The following is a 19,466-nucleotide window of genomic DNA, read 5'->3' as shown; positions in this document are numbered from 1 at the left end:
ATCATACAGCATCAGTGAATAGTGCTACCAATGAATGAAAAACTTGAAAAATTTTAGCCAGCATATCCTCTGCAAAACAGGAAAGTGTGAATTAATTTATTTATGGAAATTGCAAAAATGTTTTATAAACGATTCAAGAACTAGGGGCTATAAATTCCAATTATGGAGGGGGAGGGGATTCCACCACCCAAAGTTGAAATAAATGCATTTAATTCATCTTTGTTCAATGGATATGAATAAGAAGATCCATATATATATATATATATATATATAGTATGTCTGTTGTCCATTACTGCTACTTTTAGGACTGGCAGGTCAATTTTCTTCTCCCAGGTACGTATTTATTGTTTTCTTAAATTTAACCCACATAGTACTGGGTACTGGAGCATACTATAGGTTCCAATATCTTTGTGTTAGCAAGATCATAAAAAAGAAGTAAAAATAAAGCAATCTGTAGTGAGTTTCACAAGGAGATATCAATGTCATGATAATAAAAACTTATGTATCTTTTATAACCTAATATTTAAAAAAATTACTCAAATTTGAGAAGTAATGGAAATCATTAAGCTTTAAAAGATTAGACTGAATTCATTTTATTTTTTATAAAAAATCATTCACTCTCAGTTTACATTATTTTAAAAGAAACTGAATCATTTATTTTTGATTAAACATTAAATACTTACATTATTGTATGGTTGGGACTGCTGTAACAACTTTTGCATTACGGTAGGATTCATTGGGTTGGCAGAATTGTTAAGACTAGAAGACTGGGTACCAAGTCCTGAAGTGTTAAGTAGACTAGAATTGTTGCCAACAGCTGAACCCTATAAACAATAATGATATTAATTCTATTGATAGAAATTTAAAAAAAAAAAATAATAAAAAATAAAAAATATTTTAGGTAACAGAAACAAGCAGCAGCAGTATCAACGTGCAGTAGTAGTAGTGCCATGTGATGTAAGAAAGCAAGTGTATGAGCTTATGCAGCATCAGCCAAAAAAAAAAAAAATAAATAAAAAATAAATAAATAAATCACACCACTGCCTCCAAATGCCTGTCCAGTTCCTCCTTAAATTTATTCAACCTATCAACTTCCACAACAACAGATGGAAATTTGTTCCAGCAATTAACCACCCGCTGGCTAAAAGCAAATTTCCGCACATTATTCTACATCTGTCTTTTCTTAATTTGAATTTATGCCCCTTTAGGTTTGTAATCTGAACAAGTGGAAGGATCCCATCAGAATTCAGCGTGCTCAACCCATTCAAGGTCTTATATACCTCAATCAGATCACCGCACAGGTGCTTAGTCGCCAGCCATTGCAATTTGCAGAACTTAAGCCTCTCTTGGTAAGAGGATCCCTTCATTCCCTTCACCAATCTTGTTGCCCTTCTCTGTTCACGCTCAAGTAAATCTACATCCTTCCTAAAATGAGGCCTCCAGACCTGTACACAGTACTCAAGGCGTAGCCTGACCATTGCCTTATACAGAGGGATAATCACCTCCTTTTCCCTGCTAGCAAAATTCCTATATACAAAGGGTACTAGGAAAGTTTTGCAATACAGCTTTGTTTATTTAATTTTTTCAAAGTAATTTCCTCTACATTCAATACACCTCTCCATCCTCCGAAACCAATCTTTAAACCAGTTCTGCCAAGTTTCACTAGGGAGTAAAGCACACTCGTTGTCCCAAGCCCGTAGAAGGTCCTCATCACTGGAAAACCGCCTCCCTTTTAGCGTCATTTTCACATGCGGGAACAGTGCAAAGTCGCAGGGAGCAAGGTCTGAACTGTAGGGAGGGTGCTCAAGAGTTTCAGTCCTGTCGTGGTCAAATATTCGGTGCAGGCTTTGGCGCGGTCAGCTGGAGCATTATCGTGATGGAGGTACCAGGTGTCCATTCTTGACTTTGGCCGCAGGTTCTTCATAGATCCAATGACTTTAGGCAGGCATTGTTCAGTATACCACTTAGCTGTGACTGTCTTCTGCGTGTCCAAAACGACACGTTCCACAATTCCACTCGATTTGAAAAATGCAGCTATCATTTTCTTCTTTACAGATCGGGATTTTCTGACAATTACGGGTGTGTCGTCATCATCAAAGACCCAAACTTTGTTTTGAGCCTTGGTCGGCAGATCGTAATAGTACAGCCAAGTCTCGTCACTTGTCACGATGTTGTTCACATACCGAGATTGTCCCTTATCAAACTTTTTAACATCTCCCGGCACCAAGTCACAAGTCGTGTCATCTGCTCTTCAGTCAGTTGATGCGGCACCCAGAGAGAACAAAGTTTCTTCACGTGCAAATGATCTTGCAGAATCGAACGAACTGTTGGTGCATTTAGGCCCAAAGTATCCTCTATCTGTTGGTAGGTCACTCGCCTGTTTTCGTCAAGCATTTTCCTCACAGCAGTAACGTTTCCTCCGTAACTGACGTTCGTGCCTTCCCGCCTCTCAGAATCCTCCAGAGTGAAATTTCCCCTTTGGAATTCTCTATACCACCTGAATATTGTTGTACGATGTGGACAATCGTCATCTAGTGCAAGATGCATTTCTTCTAAGCACTGGTCTATGGTTAAACCACGCGCGAAATTATACCGCAAAACTGTCCTTATCTCATTTCGTGACCACGATGCCATCGCAAGCACTTTACACTCTCACTACTAATGAATAACTGAGCCCATCGACTTGGCGCGGCGGCTACTATGCACGTGATGAACATGTCTCAACATGCAGCTCCCTGTGATTCATTGTTGCGTCATATTGCAAAACTTTCCTAGTACCCTTTGTATCATTGACAAAACCCCATGACCTGCCCTGGCAGCCTGTCTGCATTGCTCAGAAAACGTCATATCTGACTGCACAATTACTCCCAGGTCTTTTTCATTTTCTACCACCTTAAGTGTAGTACCACACAGTTGGTACGTTTCTCTGGGGTTACTTCTACCATATGCAAGTACTTTGCATTTGTCAAGGTTAAACTTCAGTTGCCACTTCTTAGCCCATCTGCCCAAATTATCTAGATCCTGTTGCAGTAGCAACACTGCCATTACTGTCATTAACAACCCTGCCAACCTTTGTATCATCTGCAAACTTCGACACTAAGCCTGATATACCTTCATCAATATCATTAATAAATATATACAAAACAACAGTGGACCCAACACCGAACCCTGTGGGACTCCACTAATAACATTAGTCCATGAAGAGCAGCACCCATTGATTACCACCCTCTGTTTTCTCCCACTTAACCACTTTTATCCATTGTAGCAACTTACCCTTAATACCATTCTGCTCCAATTTGTACAATAGTCTTCCATGCGCAACAGTGTCAAAAGCGTTCCTGAAATCCAAATATATGATATCAAAATTATTGTTTGCATCCAGTTCCTTTGTAACCACATCATAATATCCTATCAAATTTGTCAGACAAGACTTTCCCTTAACAAACCCATGCTGTGTCTGAATTATTGCTGCAGTCTTGTCTAGATGATCCTGCAATGCATCTTTAACCAGTGACTCCATTATTTTACCCGGAACAGAAGTTAAACTAACTGGTCTGTAATTACTCGTGTCACCCTTTGACCCCCCCTTTGTGAATTGGGGATACATTTGCACATCTCCAGTCCGTGGGAACCTCCCCTGAGTCCAAGGACGCTCTCATAATTATGGCTAAGGGTTTGCTTAGTTGCTTTGCCGCCTACTTTAATATAACTGGATAGATCCCATCCACCCAAGGTGCTTTACTTATGTTTAACTTCAACAATTTCTCTCCACTTTGTTCTCAGTTATTACAAAATCATTAAGCACCCTGCTATAATTTGATAATCTTCTGCCATTTTCAAACCTTAATAATTCCTCATGTGTGAATGTAGATGCAAAATACTCATTTAGTTTGTTTGCTATTTGAGCAGGATCATCAACAGTCGAACCATCGATGTTAAGTGGACCAATCAGATTCATCCCCTTCCTTTTTAGAGTTTATATAAGTAAAGAAATCCTTGCTGTTTTTCTTAGCATCTTTTGCCAAGGATTTCTTGTAATCTGCCTTCGACTGCCTAACCTCCTTTGTCACCTGATTACAGACTAGCTTATATCTGCCATAGGCTTCTGAGTCGCTTGATAATTTATATGCATCCCATGCATTTTTCTTCCTCTAGTACGAGTCCAATTAGTTCATTAGATAACCATTTAGGCCTAAACCTTGAACAATATTTCTTAATAGGTATGAAACTTTTAGTAGCCTCCACGATTAATTCCTTGAACGCTTCCCACTTAGAATTTACTGTTGGTAACATCGTCAGTTGATCCCACTGTACAGAATTTAAAAACTGTCGGAGAGCACTAATTCATTAATTCCAGGATATTACATGAAGAAACAGTTGGCAGTCATAGAGATAGATGTTTCTCCCTTTGCTCTATAGATTGGTGGATTAAAAACTAAAGGATTAGTGGTTTAGATAAAGAATTCAGACTGATTTTTCTTTTGTTTAATGTCCTTAATATACTATAAATTTAATTTTGATAAAAGTGATTTTGTAAATTTTTTTAACAATGGTTGGCACAAGATCCACATTGAATACTTCATCTGAGGATATCATGACTAAGTTTATTTCTTAAAAGATGTATTTGTTGAGCGAATTTTGCAGCGAGATTGCGAACACCATTTTTTTGCCGATCATACGCATTAATGAGTTCGACTTTATCTTTTAAAGTTAAATGTTTACGAGAAGACATTGTGCACTTCACACAACACTGAACAAAACTGAAAACTGAAACTCAAAAGAAGAAAGGCCGACAAGCCTCTTCACAAAGTGCATTAGAAAAGGTGTGATGCTTAAGGAGTGGAATAATGCAATCATAGGTTTGCTGCATAAGAAAGGAGATAAATCAGAAATTGTAGACCAATTAGCTTGTTATCCCACAGCTACAAGCTGTTCACAAGGGTTCATTACTAACAGATTAGAAAGAATACTTGATGAGAATCAACCGAAAGGGCAAGCTGGCTTTAGGACAGGATTCTCAACTATGGCTCTGCTTCCATAATATCACAGCTAATGGAGAAAGCAAATGAATATAAAACAGCATTATGTCTGGCATTTGTGGATTATGAAAAGGCATTTGACTGCATACAGCATAAGGCAATGCTTTGGGCACTGGAAATACAAGGCATAGATACCCCACATGTATACACTGGTGTTCAAATAAAGTGCATCACCTAGGAATTTCACATTTCTAACAATTTTTCGTGATGGTATGTTACATTAATGACTAGCATCACAAATATAAATATAAACAAAAGATATTTATTAATAGTTAAAGCAAAGCTAAGTAATATTTGACAAGTGCTCTCAAAATATTCCAAAATGAGCATTTGCAACCCTTTATACAACAATTTTGGTAAACACAACAATTACGGCTGAAATGTTATCAGAAGCCCACAATTTGCTTCAGTTTATCATTTTAAATGGGAAACAAAATGAAAAGTTCACCAGGTGCAAACTAATATTTAGTTGAACCACCTATGGCCCTGATGACAGCAATACACTCTCGAGGCATTGACAAGATCAATTTTTTGTAGATAATCAACTGATAGTTCCTGGTTCCAAACCCTAATAATGGCTTCCTGAAGTTCATGAAGGATCTTTGGTTTCTTTCTGGCAACTGCAGATTCCACATAATGATAAGTTTTCTACAGTATTCAGGTCTGGGCTGGCCAGCTAAGAGTTGTAATGGAACATTCTTCAACCATTTTTTTCCACCTGTAACAAATGTAAACACATTACCGTTGAACCTCTGAAGCTAAAGTAACTACAGAAGTGCCTACTTACACTTTTCGTCTGATGACAAGGAGCAGAGTCGTCCTGAAAGATGCAGTTACTTGGCAGGTTGAAATTGTCTCTAATGGTTGGCAGCAATTTGCATTCCAATTTAGCCAAGTATCCATTGGCATTCACGGAACCTTTTATAAACTGCAGGTAACCTACTCCGCAATACGAAATGCACCCCCCATATCATTTGGCTGGTAGGGAATTTCACTTTAGACATCATACAGTCTGGATGGTATTCTTCAGCACGTCTACGGTGAAACGTTTGTTTCCCATCACAGCCATGCAGGTTGAATTTCTTTTCATATGAGAAAATAACTGACTTCCACTGCTCAGGGATCCATGTGACATGCTCCTTACACCAAATTAATCGGGCCCTTTTCATTTTTTGTGAGGAGGGGCTTCTTAAGATGATGGGCCACAAGTCCATTTTTGACGAGGCGTCTTCTGACTGTTACTGCATTTGCTACCACTCCTGTATGTTCTTCCCATTCTCTTTTCAGCTCAGATGAAGAAGCTTTATGATGTAGACTTGTTTACTTCCGGTTCCTTTTTTTTTTTCCATATCAGCAGAACCAGTATTCTTGAGTTTGGAAAGAAATCTATTCACTGTCGACTGATTACAAGACACTATAAGCAGTATGATGGGAAGAACATCCTTCCTCACTTAAAGCAACAATAGCACTCTTTCTTTGTGGCATCAACTGCATGTAACTCTCCATCCTGACACAAGCAAGGAATGACTGCAACTCTTGCAGAGCGTGCATATATATCTATATATAAAGTAACAACTGATGCAATCTGTAAGAAATATTGCCATATGCTTACATTATTCGGATGATAATTACAATTTTAAGGGGTGGTTGGTGCACTTTCTTTGAACATCAGTGTATCATGATTTTGAAGAAAATATATGAGAATGCCACCTCCTTTATTAAACTAGACAAAGACAGTAGCAAATGTAAAATTGAGAAAAGATTTCGACAGTATCTCCGAAGTTGTTTACTGCTGTCCTTGAAGAAGCTTTCAGAAGATTAGACTGGTTGCAGAAAGGAGTCAGTGTGAATGGAGAGTACCTAAACTATTAGCATATGATGCAAGAAAGCAAGCTTATGCAGCATCAGCCAAAAAAAAAAAAAAAACCACCCTTCCACTTCACCCCTTCATTCATTCGAAATACCTGTCCAGCTGAGCCTTTTATTTATTTAGGCTATCAACTTCCATATTTACAATTTGCAGATGGCATTGTGGTCATAAGCCATGATCCCAAAGAATTAGAGGAAAATCTTTATCAGTTATGCAGAGTTAGTAAGGATTTTTGACTAAAGATGAATATGGCTAAAATAAAAGTAATGATGAACAAGTATTAATATAATATATTTTAATAGAATCATTAATTGCAGCAATGATAGACATACAATTAGTCCCGTGACGGCATGGTGGTGCCAGGGGTTTACAAAACATATTTACAAAAGATACATGAGAAAAACATAAGTTACATCAGATTATTAACAAAGCACAGTTTTAAATTTTCAGTTCAACGAGGATACCCTTCCTGTATTTTTTTATTACTGACCACTTCTTGGAGGTCCCCGTCGATGGCTTGAAGTGAGGGCAGCATTTGCTTTGGCAGGAATCTGTCGGTTTGGTAGCAGCTGTATGCCACAGAAAGGGATATAATGATTGAAGGAGCAGTAATTGAAAAGGTGGAGTCATATACTTATCTGGGACAAGTCATTAGCTGTAATAATGATAAATGGCTGGAAGTCAAGAGAAGAATAAATTTTGTTTGGATAACATTCAGGAAATATAGTCCCATACTGAGGAGCAATGTCCCAATTTGTCTGAAATGTAAAATAATGAACCAATGTTGTTGTTCTTGTTGTTATTTGGTTTTTAGGAGCATTAGCAACTAAGGCCATATTGCTCCGGGGATATCTGGTGGTCATTCACTGACCTTTCCGCATCCTCCGTATTTGGTGGTCACGGGCTCGAACCCCAGTCTAATCAAGAAGTGTGCGCTACACACTGCTGCTCATGAACCAATGTATACTCCCCACCATGACCTTATGGAAGTGAAACTTGGGCACACCAAAGAATGGAAGAGAAGCTGAGAACTACGCAGCAAAGAACTGAATGAATTATATTGGGAATCAGACTGTTAGATAAGAAGAGAAACACATGGATTAGACAGCAAACTCAAGTAAAGGACATTCTTATCAAAACTAAAGAACTAAAATGGTCTTGGGCAGGACACATAGCTCGAAGACATGACAGATGGACTAAGAAAATAACAGAATGGTACCCAAGAGGAGCTAGAAGAAAACCTAACACGTTCATTTCAGCAACGGAGATGGACAGATGAAATTTATGAGTTTGTGGGTAGTAAATGGATGGCCAGTGCTCAAAACAGAAGGAACTGGAAAGTTGCTGGAGAGGCCATCATCCTGCAGTGGATTGAAAATGGCTGATGATGAATGTGTGAATTACTCATACACATGCGTAAGAGTCCATGAGTCCAAAACAGTGTAAGGCCTACGAACATTAATGGAATTTGCATTTAACCTCATTTCCAGCGTTTCAGCAATTAATAACTTAATATATTCTTGTTGTGTATTTAAAACTTTCATTGCATTAAAAAGGAACACATGGCTATCAGTGATAGCATGGAAAGCAAGTTCCAAGGCACATGTAATTCTAGACTTAACCGATGCCGCATGTTGTATCCTCATTGAAAGATAATTTTGTGAATTGCATTCACCGCAAGTAATATTATAAACAACATTATGTGCATCCATGGTTGAAACAGAGTTGACTGCTCTATGCTTCAAAACATCATGAAGTTTACTAGTTGGTTGGGCAATAATCTTAAATTCAGTGTTCTTATATTAATGAATTGTTTGTACCAGTACTGTATATATGGAACTTTAATAAAACGTTTCTGCTCACACCTGCTATTCATTATGCCAGTCTCAAGTTTATGTTTTGCTTGTAGTCTTATCTTCATAACAGTACCAAATGTGTAACCCCTATTTGAAATCTTTTCGCAAGTTCCATAAGTTCATCTAGTAATGACTCCTGAGTAGAGCTATATTTGTATGTGTTGTAAAACTGATTAAAAATAATGCTCCATTTATATGTAAATGGATGATAGCTAGAACAGTGTAAGAATTTGCCAGTATTTGTTGGTTTCCTATAAATTTTATAATGTATAGCTTTTTTCTGTGGATTTTCTATTTCTAAAGTAAAATTAAGTCTGGTATGTATCTTATTTAATAAATTCAAAACATTATTTACTATATCATCCAAGTATCTACCCTAAAATGTTAGATTTGGGAGAAACAGTGATAAATGTAACTGTTCGATTTTATTAAGGTAAATTTCAGCAACTAGTCCACTCAGTTTGGATTACCGACCCATCGGTAATCCAAATATTTGTTTATAAATTTTGGATTGGAAATGAATATAATTGGCTTGAAAGAAATTTAATTAAGTAAAATATTTCATTTTTTAGTAAATTAGGCTTATTTAAAAATTACTGAATCATTGTTAATTACATCCCACATTGTGTTTAATGCATATTCGACATGTACATTCGCGTACAAAGAAACTACATCTAGAGAGAATAATTTATCATCTTTATTTAACCTTTTCTCTTTTAATTGATTAAACAACATATCCGAATTCTTGAAACTAAATATTAGTGTCAAACGTAAATATGTTGCGAGTGATGAAAAAGCTGAATTTCTATAAGTATTATTCGTATAATCATATATACCCTTCGACTGTGAGGGTTGAGAGAATTCTGGTCCTACATAAAAAAAAGGTATGAGGTTTCCTCTTATAGTTTTTAATAATAACTTTAGTAGGACATACTGAGCTATATCGCTCTTACAATCATAAGTATTAATTTGCAGGTTAAATAATTCGACTTATCATTCCGTTCTCTCCCTTATATGATACATTTGATTCATACTTAAGTATCACTTGTTAATACGTTAATTTCACCAACACGAGAGATTATTTATACAACTTAGTCCATGCGTACATTGAAGTGATTATGCAATATGAGGCACAGAAATTTCACATTAGATTTTGAAAATATTGCATAAGTGAAAACTTAATTCCAAAATTTGCAAGTGTGCCACTAAGACAGAGGATTTCGGGTATAAAGAAATTACCATTTATGGTTTCACAAAAAATTGTTAGGTTGACCTTGGATTTAGGGTTTGCAAAAAGAAAAGGTATTTTTGCCAATCACATAAAGTTTACGCAATACGGTATAAAATATTGGGATTATTTAAAATCAGTCAACAAAATTAGGAAACAAGCACTATCAAATGAAATAAACACTAGACACACTAATAAAATACAGCATTTACTCCTTATGAAAAATAAATACATTAAGGAAACGGCATCGTGAATAGGTAATGGAACGAGGCAAGCTGAAGGGGTGGTAAGTCACACCAGGAATACACAACAGATTATTTCGGATATAGTGATGCAAGGTAAAATTAATGAAACACACACAGACAGGATAATATTATTGACCACAAATAAATCTTTTAAGTAGGAGTCTTAATTACAATTTACCTCCTAGACGACTCTCCATAAAACAAATGGTTATTGAATTTGAATATGGGTTAAGAAATGCAAAAAGTAGGGAGGGATTAATACAGCAGATTAACGGAGTTATTAATCAATCCAGGGACCCTTATATATCTAGGTTATCTAAAGAAGAGGGGATTGGGCTACGGAAATTAAGATAGAATAACAATGTTATCATACAAAAGCAGACAAAGGAGATACGGTAGTCGTATTAAATAAAAGTGATTACATAGACAAACTCATAAATATTGTATCAGATAGTTCCACTTACTAATTGGAAAAAAAAAAAAAAAAAAAGTTCAACGACTTAATTAAACAGTTTAATAGAATGTTAACTGAATACAGAAAAATAATGATTGATTTTCCTTTATTTCGATCGCACTGTTAAAAAAAATCTAAATGCTAGAACTAATATTGTACTAACTCTTTTTGGACAGGTGAAGTTGCACAAAACGGGATACCCTATTAGACCCACTGTCTCATAGAAATTCAGCTTTTTCATCACTCGCAAAATATTTATATGGGATTATCAAATCTTTACGTTCAACACTAATATTTAGTTTAAAGAATTTGGATATGTTGTTTAATCAGTTAAAAGAGAAAAAGTTAAATAAAGATGATAAATTATTCTCTCTAGATGTAGTTTCTTTGTACACAAATGTACATGTAGAGTATGCATTAGACACAATGTGGGATCTAATTAACGATGATTCAGTAATTTTAAATATGTCTAATTTACTAAAAAATGAAATATTTTACTTAATTAAATTTCTTGTTCAAGCCAATTATATTCATTTTCAATCTAAAATTTATAAATAAATATTTGGATTACCGATGGGTCTTAGCCTGAGCGGACTAGTTGCCGAAATTTACCTTAATAAAATCGAACAGTTACATATAACACTGTTTCTCCCAAATAAATCTAACATTTTAGGGTAGATACTTGATGATATCTTAATAATTACATAGGATGATATAGTAAATAATGTTTTGAATTTATTAAATAAGATACATACCAGACTTAATTTTACTTTAGAAATAGAAAATCCACAGAAAAAAACTATACATTATAAAATTTATAGGAAACTGACAAATACTTGCACTGTTCTAGCTATCATCCATTTACATATAAATGGATGCATTATTTTTAATGTTTTAATCAACACATACAAATAATTTTTTTTTTTTTTTTTATGAAAACCCCAAACATGAAAGGTATCAAAACCTACAGTACTTAGTACCGTGCATGGGTTGAAGGAGAAGTATGGGGGAAGGGGGATTCCGGAAACTTTGCTCTAGAGACTAAACACGGGTTTCACCACTTCAAGTGCCCAATAAGCAAAGTGGTGGTATTTCACCGGTTGATGAAAGTCATCTACCACCTTTAGCTCTACTCAGGATGGGGTGCAAATTTCTATATTTTCATTCGCATCATCCTCTATACATTAAAGAAGCAGTTCTTTTTAACCAGATCCATAATGCCATTAAATATAGTTATACACAGGATGATTTTGGTGTCAAACATAAATACTTCATGGAAAAATTCTTAGATAGGAAGTATCCACTAAGGTTGATAAATGATACCATTGGCAAGGTTAATAACAGAATTAATAACCCGTGTCAATGCAACAATCATCATGATGGGAAACTAGGAACCCAAGTCGTTCTCCCTTACCACAGGCAATTCATGAAATGCCTTCGGCAAGTCTTTGCAAACACAAATATAACCATAGTTTTTTCGTCATAATAAACTAGGTTTCAAATTCAATGTGTATAGAACAACACACAAATACACTACACAGAATTATAATAATATTATATATCTAATTCAATGCCAAATTGACTGTCATGCCTGTTATATTGGGAGCACCATGGCTAAATTCGGTACTTCCAAAATCTCTAATACGAGCGCATATTATCATTTTAATAGTTTTAAGTCTAACCCAGTGGTTTTCAACCTTTATTAATAACGGCATCCCTAAGTAATTTATTTTATTTTGCAGCATTCCTACTCAATTTTCTGCCTCTTAGATCCAACTCTCTCTCTCTCTCTCTCTCTCTCTCTCTCTCTCTCTCTCTCTCTCTCTGTGTGTGTGTGTAACTGATATGAAATCAAAATTAATGCCAGTAGCATAACAAAACTGTAAAGCGAAAAAAAAAATAAATTAAACATAATTAATCAACAGGGAGAGAAAAGAAAGGGTAAGACTAAAAATTGTAGCAGAAAATCCCCAAATAAATTTAGAAAATCCAAATCAAAATAATAAATCAATTTTAAAATTTAGAGCCAATTACATAAGAATTTAGCACCCCCCCCACATAAGGTGCCAGTTCCAAATTACGTGAAATATCACCAATAGAGACTAAACTAACTACAATAAAATAAAATAAAACCAAAAATAGACCGACCATTATGCCCCATATCAACAGAGGACCACGAGGCCAATAATGGTCGGGGAATCACTGCATTTCAATCGTTATACAAATCATCGCAAAGACGAACCGATCAAAGGATCAGACGCCACCTGATCCCACAATTGAACCATTAATGCAGAGGATTTGAATAGCGGTGGTCCTTATGCAGTGAAAAATAAAAATATAGAACAGACAGACGAATTCCAGCACAGAGCCACACCACTGACAATGCTTAACCAGCTTATACAGACAAATAAATAAAATACTATAGATGGCGGTACAGGTGCAGCATTAGCATAATGAAGTAGTTAAAAAATAAAAAATTGTTCAAAATATAATACGAAAATTAAGAAAATAAATATAAAGCTATCATTAGAGGCAGAAAAAAATGGACATTCCTCCACATGATACCCAATGCATAATTGATAATAAATATATGTTTATATTTATTTATAGCTTTATATTTATTTTCTTAATTTTCGTATTATATTTTGTACCATTTTTAAACTACTGTACTTCATTATGCTAATATATGTAAATGGTAGTAGTGGGTTTGATGTGCTAATGCTGCGCCTGTACGGCCATCTATATATTTTATTTATTTGTCTATATAAGCTGGTTAAGCTTACATTGTCAGTGGTGTGGCTCTGTGCTGGAGTTCTAGTCTGTTTGTAGTTAGTTTAGTCTCTATTAGTGATATTTCATGCTACTGGCATTAATTTTGATATATTTTTATTTTTCGCTGCATAAGGAACACCGCTATTCAAATCCTCTGCATTGGCAGTTCAATTGGGGGATTGGGTGGTGTCTGATCCTTCGATCGGTTCGCCTTTGCGATGATTTGTCTAGCGATTGAAATGCAGCGATTCCCTAACCATTATTGGCCTTGTGGATATGGGGCATAATGGTCAGTCTATTTTTGTTATTTTGGTTTTATTTTATTTTATTGTAGTTAGTTTAGTCTCTAATAGTGATATTTCATGCTACTGGCATTAATTGTTTTAATATTTAATATCAGTTATACACTGGGCATCATGTGGAGGAATGTGCATTTTTGCTGCCTCTAATGATAGCTTTATATTTATTTTCTTAATTTTTGTATTATATTTTGTACCATTTTTTATTTTTTTATTATGCTATTTTATTTTATTTTTATTATTCATTATGCTAATATATATATATATATATATATAAAAAATATTTAAAAATATATATGTTATATATAGTTATTACAATAATATAATTATAAAAATTACATTTCATAATACAAATTACATATATACAGTATATAATAATTTTATTTTTTATATAGAGGTATTAAAAGTAAAAAAAAGTAAAGTGCAGCCATTATCAACCCACTGCAGGATGGAAGCCTCCTCAACAATTCATTGCTGAGGGAAATTGACCATAATCTGCCACGCTGGTCCAGTGCGGGTTGGCAGATCGACCGTATTTAGCAGTCAGGGGCTTGAACCCCGGTCTACTCAAAGAGTGTGTGCTACAGCACTCCCGCTCTTAACCACTCGGTTAAACATCAATTATAGATCACCAAAAAAATTAAAATACTGTACACCGTTTTATAATGAAATAAACATATCAATTAAAATGTTGTGGCACCCCGGCTGAAAACCACTGGTCTAATCTATCTAATACGGAGTTAACATGGCATGTCCATTCCACAATCATAATCCACTCATTGATTCAGCTATTACCATAATTAAATTTGGAATCTAATTATAAAATTCTCCAAAATGAAGCTTTAGTCATTGAATGGTTTCGTCGACATACATCATTGAACGTATTAAACACAAACTCCCAATCAATCTTTCCCCAAGATAGAATTTCAAAAGTCAGTTGGATAAACACCTAAGCAAGGATGGAATCAATTATTTTATTTTATTATTTATTTATTAATTAGTTAATTTTTTTTTAGCTGGTGTATAAAAATGCCTAGGGCTTCCTGCACCATACTGGCTAAAACAAACACCATATGAATGCAATTGACTATTTCTATTTACCATCTAACAACTTAATATCTAACCATGTTACACCAGTGTCAATCTTAGAGAAATATAGCAAGAGGTTACTTCTCGAAATTAGGAGAAGTAGCCTCATTCCATAATGCACAGAAACAAGTAGAGTTCTCAAAAACTAAATTCAATCAGCAAATAGTGCAATTTCTCACTCCACAGACCCACTTTCCATTACTCCAGAGTTTACAAATGAAGGGTACTATACCATGTATAAATGGAATAAAAAGTTATAGAATACAAAGAGAAACAAACTTCTTTGTATTCCACAAATTACTAATATTAGTAAATTAATAAGAGGAGTTTACCTCAATAGAGTACGTAGAACACTTCCGTATGATACCTTCCAGAAATTAAAACGGAAAAAATGAAAAAAAAAAAAAAAAAATCGACAACTTGCCGGTACATTAAAGTAAAATATAAATTATTTATATATATTTTTTTATATTTTAAATTTTTTAATTTTTAATATTTATTTATATTTTACTTTAATGTACAGGTAAGTTGTCGATTTTTTTGTTTTTTCCGTTTTAATTTCTGGAGGGTATCATACGGAAGTGTTCTACGTACTATATTGAGGTAAACTCCTCTTATTAATTTACTAATATTATTATCAACATAGAACATATTGAGTATTACAGCTCTGATTCATACTATCTATCAAATTACTAATTTAATATAATATCAATAATATCAGAAAAATATTAAGCACACCTCAAAAGTGAACACTACCAAATTAAATTCCCTTAGAGAATCCATAATCATCTTCAACTGCACTCATGGACTTCAAGAATAATCCCATTATACCCCCTACTCCCGAAGCAACTGACAGTTATAATAGATAGAATTATTTCTATTCAAACAGTTGAGATTTGAATGTGGCTACTATATTGTACTCCCCTGAACTAAAAACAAGTATAATCCATCTCTGTTCTCCATGATTTCTTTTTTCAACCTGCATGGAAGCCTTGAAGGGAGATTTTTTTTGTGCAGTTTCTCAAGTCCAAGTCTGATGGAAAAGTTTAAATAGGCCTCATAGGTTGAGAAAATAACCACTCACAATAACTAATAAATACAGAAAATCACACATACAGGTAGGTGTATTTACTGCAGTTATTATGAATAATGGAAAAGGTATGCATCATGAATTTTCTTTTATGCCTAAACAAAGTTTCAAATACTTTTAAATCCTAACTTACATCTTAACACTGAATCTTTTTTTTATTTATTTATTTTTTTTTTATTTAAACACTAGTTCTACCAAGGATAACAAACTGGCATGGAAACCTTTATATCATCGAAAGACATTAAATGATCTGAATATCAAAATGGTCTATGTTATAAGATAACTGCTCTGTGCCAATTCTCATCCACAGTACATTACATTTCATAGGATCTGTTTTCAAGTCTTACAACGGATCCCTAAAATGACTTCCATTTGTTTCCATAACGTAGAGTTTCTTCAAAAATCACGGAAGAATATTTGATTTTTGACAGGTTTTTAATTTTGGCAGAATTTGTGCACTGAAATTATAACAAAATGCTACTGATAACAGACATATTTAAATGCAAGTTGAAAACACTATTAAAAAGAGCACTGTGGTAAAAAGTTCACTAAACACTCACCTCTCATTTTAAAAACTGATCTACGATGGGTCAAATTTTTTGTTTCTCCGATTTTCTTGCAGATCCTTCTAATTTACAATCCCTCTTCAGCATCCAGAAATAAGTAGCCATGATATTGACATTCCACATACCATGGTACCTCATCTCCCTGTCTTTAATGTCCTAGTGAAACTTCTCACCCTGTTCTTCACCAACACTCCTAGATTTTCTGGGAAATATTTGATGTGGGAGTTTAAAAAATGTATCTTGACACTTACGTTGCAGCCCAGCTTCTTGAAGTTTGCCAACATATTTTCAACTATATTCTTGCAATTTAGATCACTGCTGTTTCCCTAGGAAGTTTTCAATAACAGATCTGAAGCTAATCCATGGCTGTTTTTCTCTTTCATTCATAGCTCCTCAGAATCTTGGTCCCTCATAAGTGTACAAATTTGAGGTCCAACAAAAATACCTTATTTTAGCTTTATTGGGTGATAAAGGGGAAGTCAGTACAAAAGTAGTTGAAGCAGAGGCTTCCCTGAGGTAAAGCTTTTACAAACTGTTAAACCCAGATATGTGTAAGAATGGAGGGAGGACAGTATTGAGGTCTAACCAGTGGTTAACAAACTATGTTCTTTGTTCCAGGCAACAAAGTGGCCCCTCTTTGGCCACACCGTGACATCCCAGTGCTTACTTCTTGCCCAACTGTCCCACTCACACAAAAAGCAAGGGATTTTTGTGTAGCCAGATTGCTGTCCAAGTAACATGCCTATCACTTTAAAGTCAGACTCTGATGAGTATAATAAGAAACTGTTCGGAGAAATAGAGTGGTCCAGTAAATCAGAGAGTCTTATAATGGGGGATTTTAATTTCCCAGATATTGACTGGAATTTGGGGGCTGGTCACTCACACAGTAGCAAGGCTTTTGTGGATTTATTGGATGATTGTTTTCTACATCAGCATGTTCGGGAGGCAACTAGAGGGAGTAATACTCTTGATTTGATTATCAGTAGTGATTCTTCATGCATTAAGAATCTGCAGATAAATGAACCACTAGGTGGCAGTGATCACAGTGTGCTGAAGTGGGAGTTACTCAAAGAGGTAACTACCATTAGGGGTAAAGGGAAGGGGTATTACTTTCGTAAAGTCGACTACAATGGACTGAGACAGTATTTAAATTCTATACAGTGGGATCAACTGATGATATTGCCAACAGCAAATTCAAAATGGGAAGCATTCAAAGAACTTATCTTGAAAGCTACTAGGCTTTACATACCAACTAAGAAATATTGTTCAAGGTTTAGGCCTAAATGGATGTCAGATGAACTAATGAGGCATATGGCAGAGAAGAAAAATGCATGGGATACATACAAATTAACACGTGACACAGACCTATGTCACGTGTTAATGTTATTAGTGGAGTCCCGGAAAATTAATGGAGGCACTGGTTAAAGAAGCACTGCAGGATCATCTAGACAAGACTTCAGTTATAGCTATGATAGATACAAGTTGATCTGTAACCAAGTTACAAAGGAGGTTAGGCAGGCGAAGGCAGATTACGAGAGATACTTGGCAAGGGATGCGAAGGAAAACAGCAAAGAGTTCTTTACTTATGTAAACTCTAGAAGGAAGGGGATGAATCAGATTGGTCCACTTGAGATCGATGGGACAACTGTTGATGACCCTGCTCAGGTAGCTAACAAACTAAATGAATATTTTGCATCGACATTCACACATGAGGAGTTATTCAGCGAGGGGAATGCCAGGGGTGTATTCAACTCTAGCAGTAAGCTAGAGAATCTTGTAATAACTGAGAGCAAAGTGGAGGAGAAATTGTTGAAGATAAACACAAGAAAGGCACCTGGGGTGGATGGGATCTATCCAGTTATATTAAAGGAGGCAGCAAAGGAAGTAAGCAAACCCTTAGCCATAATTATGAGAGCACATCTCCAGTCCATGGAGGTACCCATGGACTGGAGATGTGCAAATGTGACCCCAATTCACAAAGGGGGATCAAAGGCTGACACAAGTAATTATAGACCTGTGAGTTTAACTTCTGTTCCCGGAAAATTAATGGAGGCACTGGTTAAAGAAGCACTGCAGGATCATCTAGACAAGACTTCAGTTATAGCTAGGACACAGCATGGTTTTGTTAAGGGTAAGTCTTGCCTGACCAATTTGATTGGATACTATGATGCAGTCACAAAAGAACTGGATGCAGGGAATAACTTTGATATTATATACTTGGATCTTAGAAAGGCTTTTGATACTGTTGCACATGGAAGACTGCTACACAAATTGGAGCAGTGTGGCATTGGAGGCAAATTGCTGCTATGGATAAAGGGGTGTTTGAGGGGGAGAAGACAGAGAGTGGTAATCAATGGACACTGCTCATCGTGGACTAATGTTATTAGTGGAGTCCCTCAGGGTTCAGTGTTGGGTCCTTTATTGTTTTCTGTATTTATAAATGATATTGATGATGGTATATCAGGCTTAATGTCCAAGTTTGCAGACGATACGAAGGTTGGCAGGGTTGTCAAGGACACTACTGACACTATGCTGCTGCAACAGGATTTGGAAAGGTTGAGCAGATGGGCTTCGAGGTGGCAAATGAAGTTTAACATTGACAAATGTAAAGTACTACATATGGGAAACAGCAACCCCAGAGCAACGTATCAACTGTGTGGTACTACACTGACAGTGGTAGAGAGTGAAAGGGACCTGGGGGTTGTTGTGCAGGCAGATATGAAGTTCTCTGAGCAGTGCAGACGGGCTGCAAGAGTAGCTCATGGTGTATTGTCAATGATATATAGGAATTTTTCTAGCAGGGATAAGGAGGTGATTATTCCCTTGTATAAGGCAATGGTCAGGCCACACCTAGAGTACTGTATACAGGCCTGGAGGCCTCATTTCAAGAAGGATGTAGAGCTGCTGGAACGAGTACAGAGAAGGGCAACTAGATTGGTGAATGGGACAAAGGGGTGC

The 19,466-nt window shown here is 35.7% G+C and overlaps 1 protein-coding gene across 3 annotated transcripts in view; it reads right to left on the bottom strand.

Moving 5' to 3' along the window:
* The window catches only part of LOC150086501 (protein Gawky-like), a 382,156-nt gene that overhangs the window by 108,725 nt on the left and 253,965 nt on the right, over positions 1–19,466 (bottom strand). For all 3 annotated transcript variants that reach the window (XM_090372606.1, XM_090372605.1, XM_090372604.1), the window contains exon 10: positions 684–824. In XM_090372606.1, the coding sequence (XP_090228732.1) occupies positions 684–824 (141 nt within the window). The remainder of the gene's footprint in view (positions 1–683; positions 825–19,466) is intronic.

Source organism: Mastigoproctus giganteus, chromosome 4 (genome assembly GCF_048544385.1).
Source record: "Mastigoproctus giganteus isolate SK-2022 chromosome 4, ASM4854438v1, whole genome shotgun sequence".
Lineage (NCBI taxonomy): Eukaryota > Metazoa > Arthropoda > Arachnida > Uropygi > Thelyphonidae > Mastigoproctus > Mastigoproctus giganteus.
The sequence above is the reverse complement of the archived record's forward strand: the minus strand, read 5'-3'. Positions and strand labels throughout refer to the sequence as shown.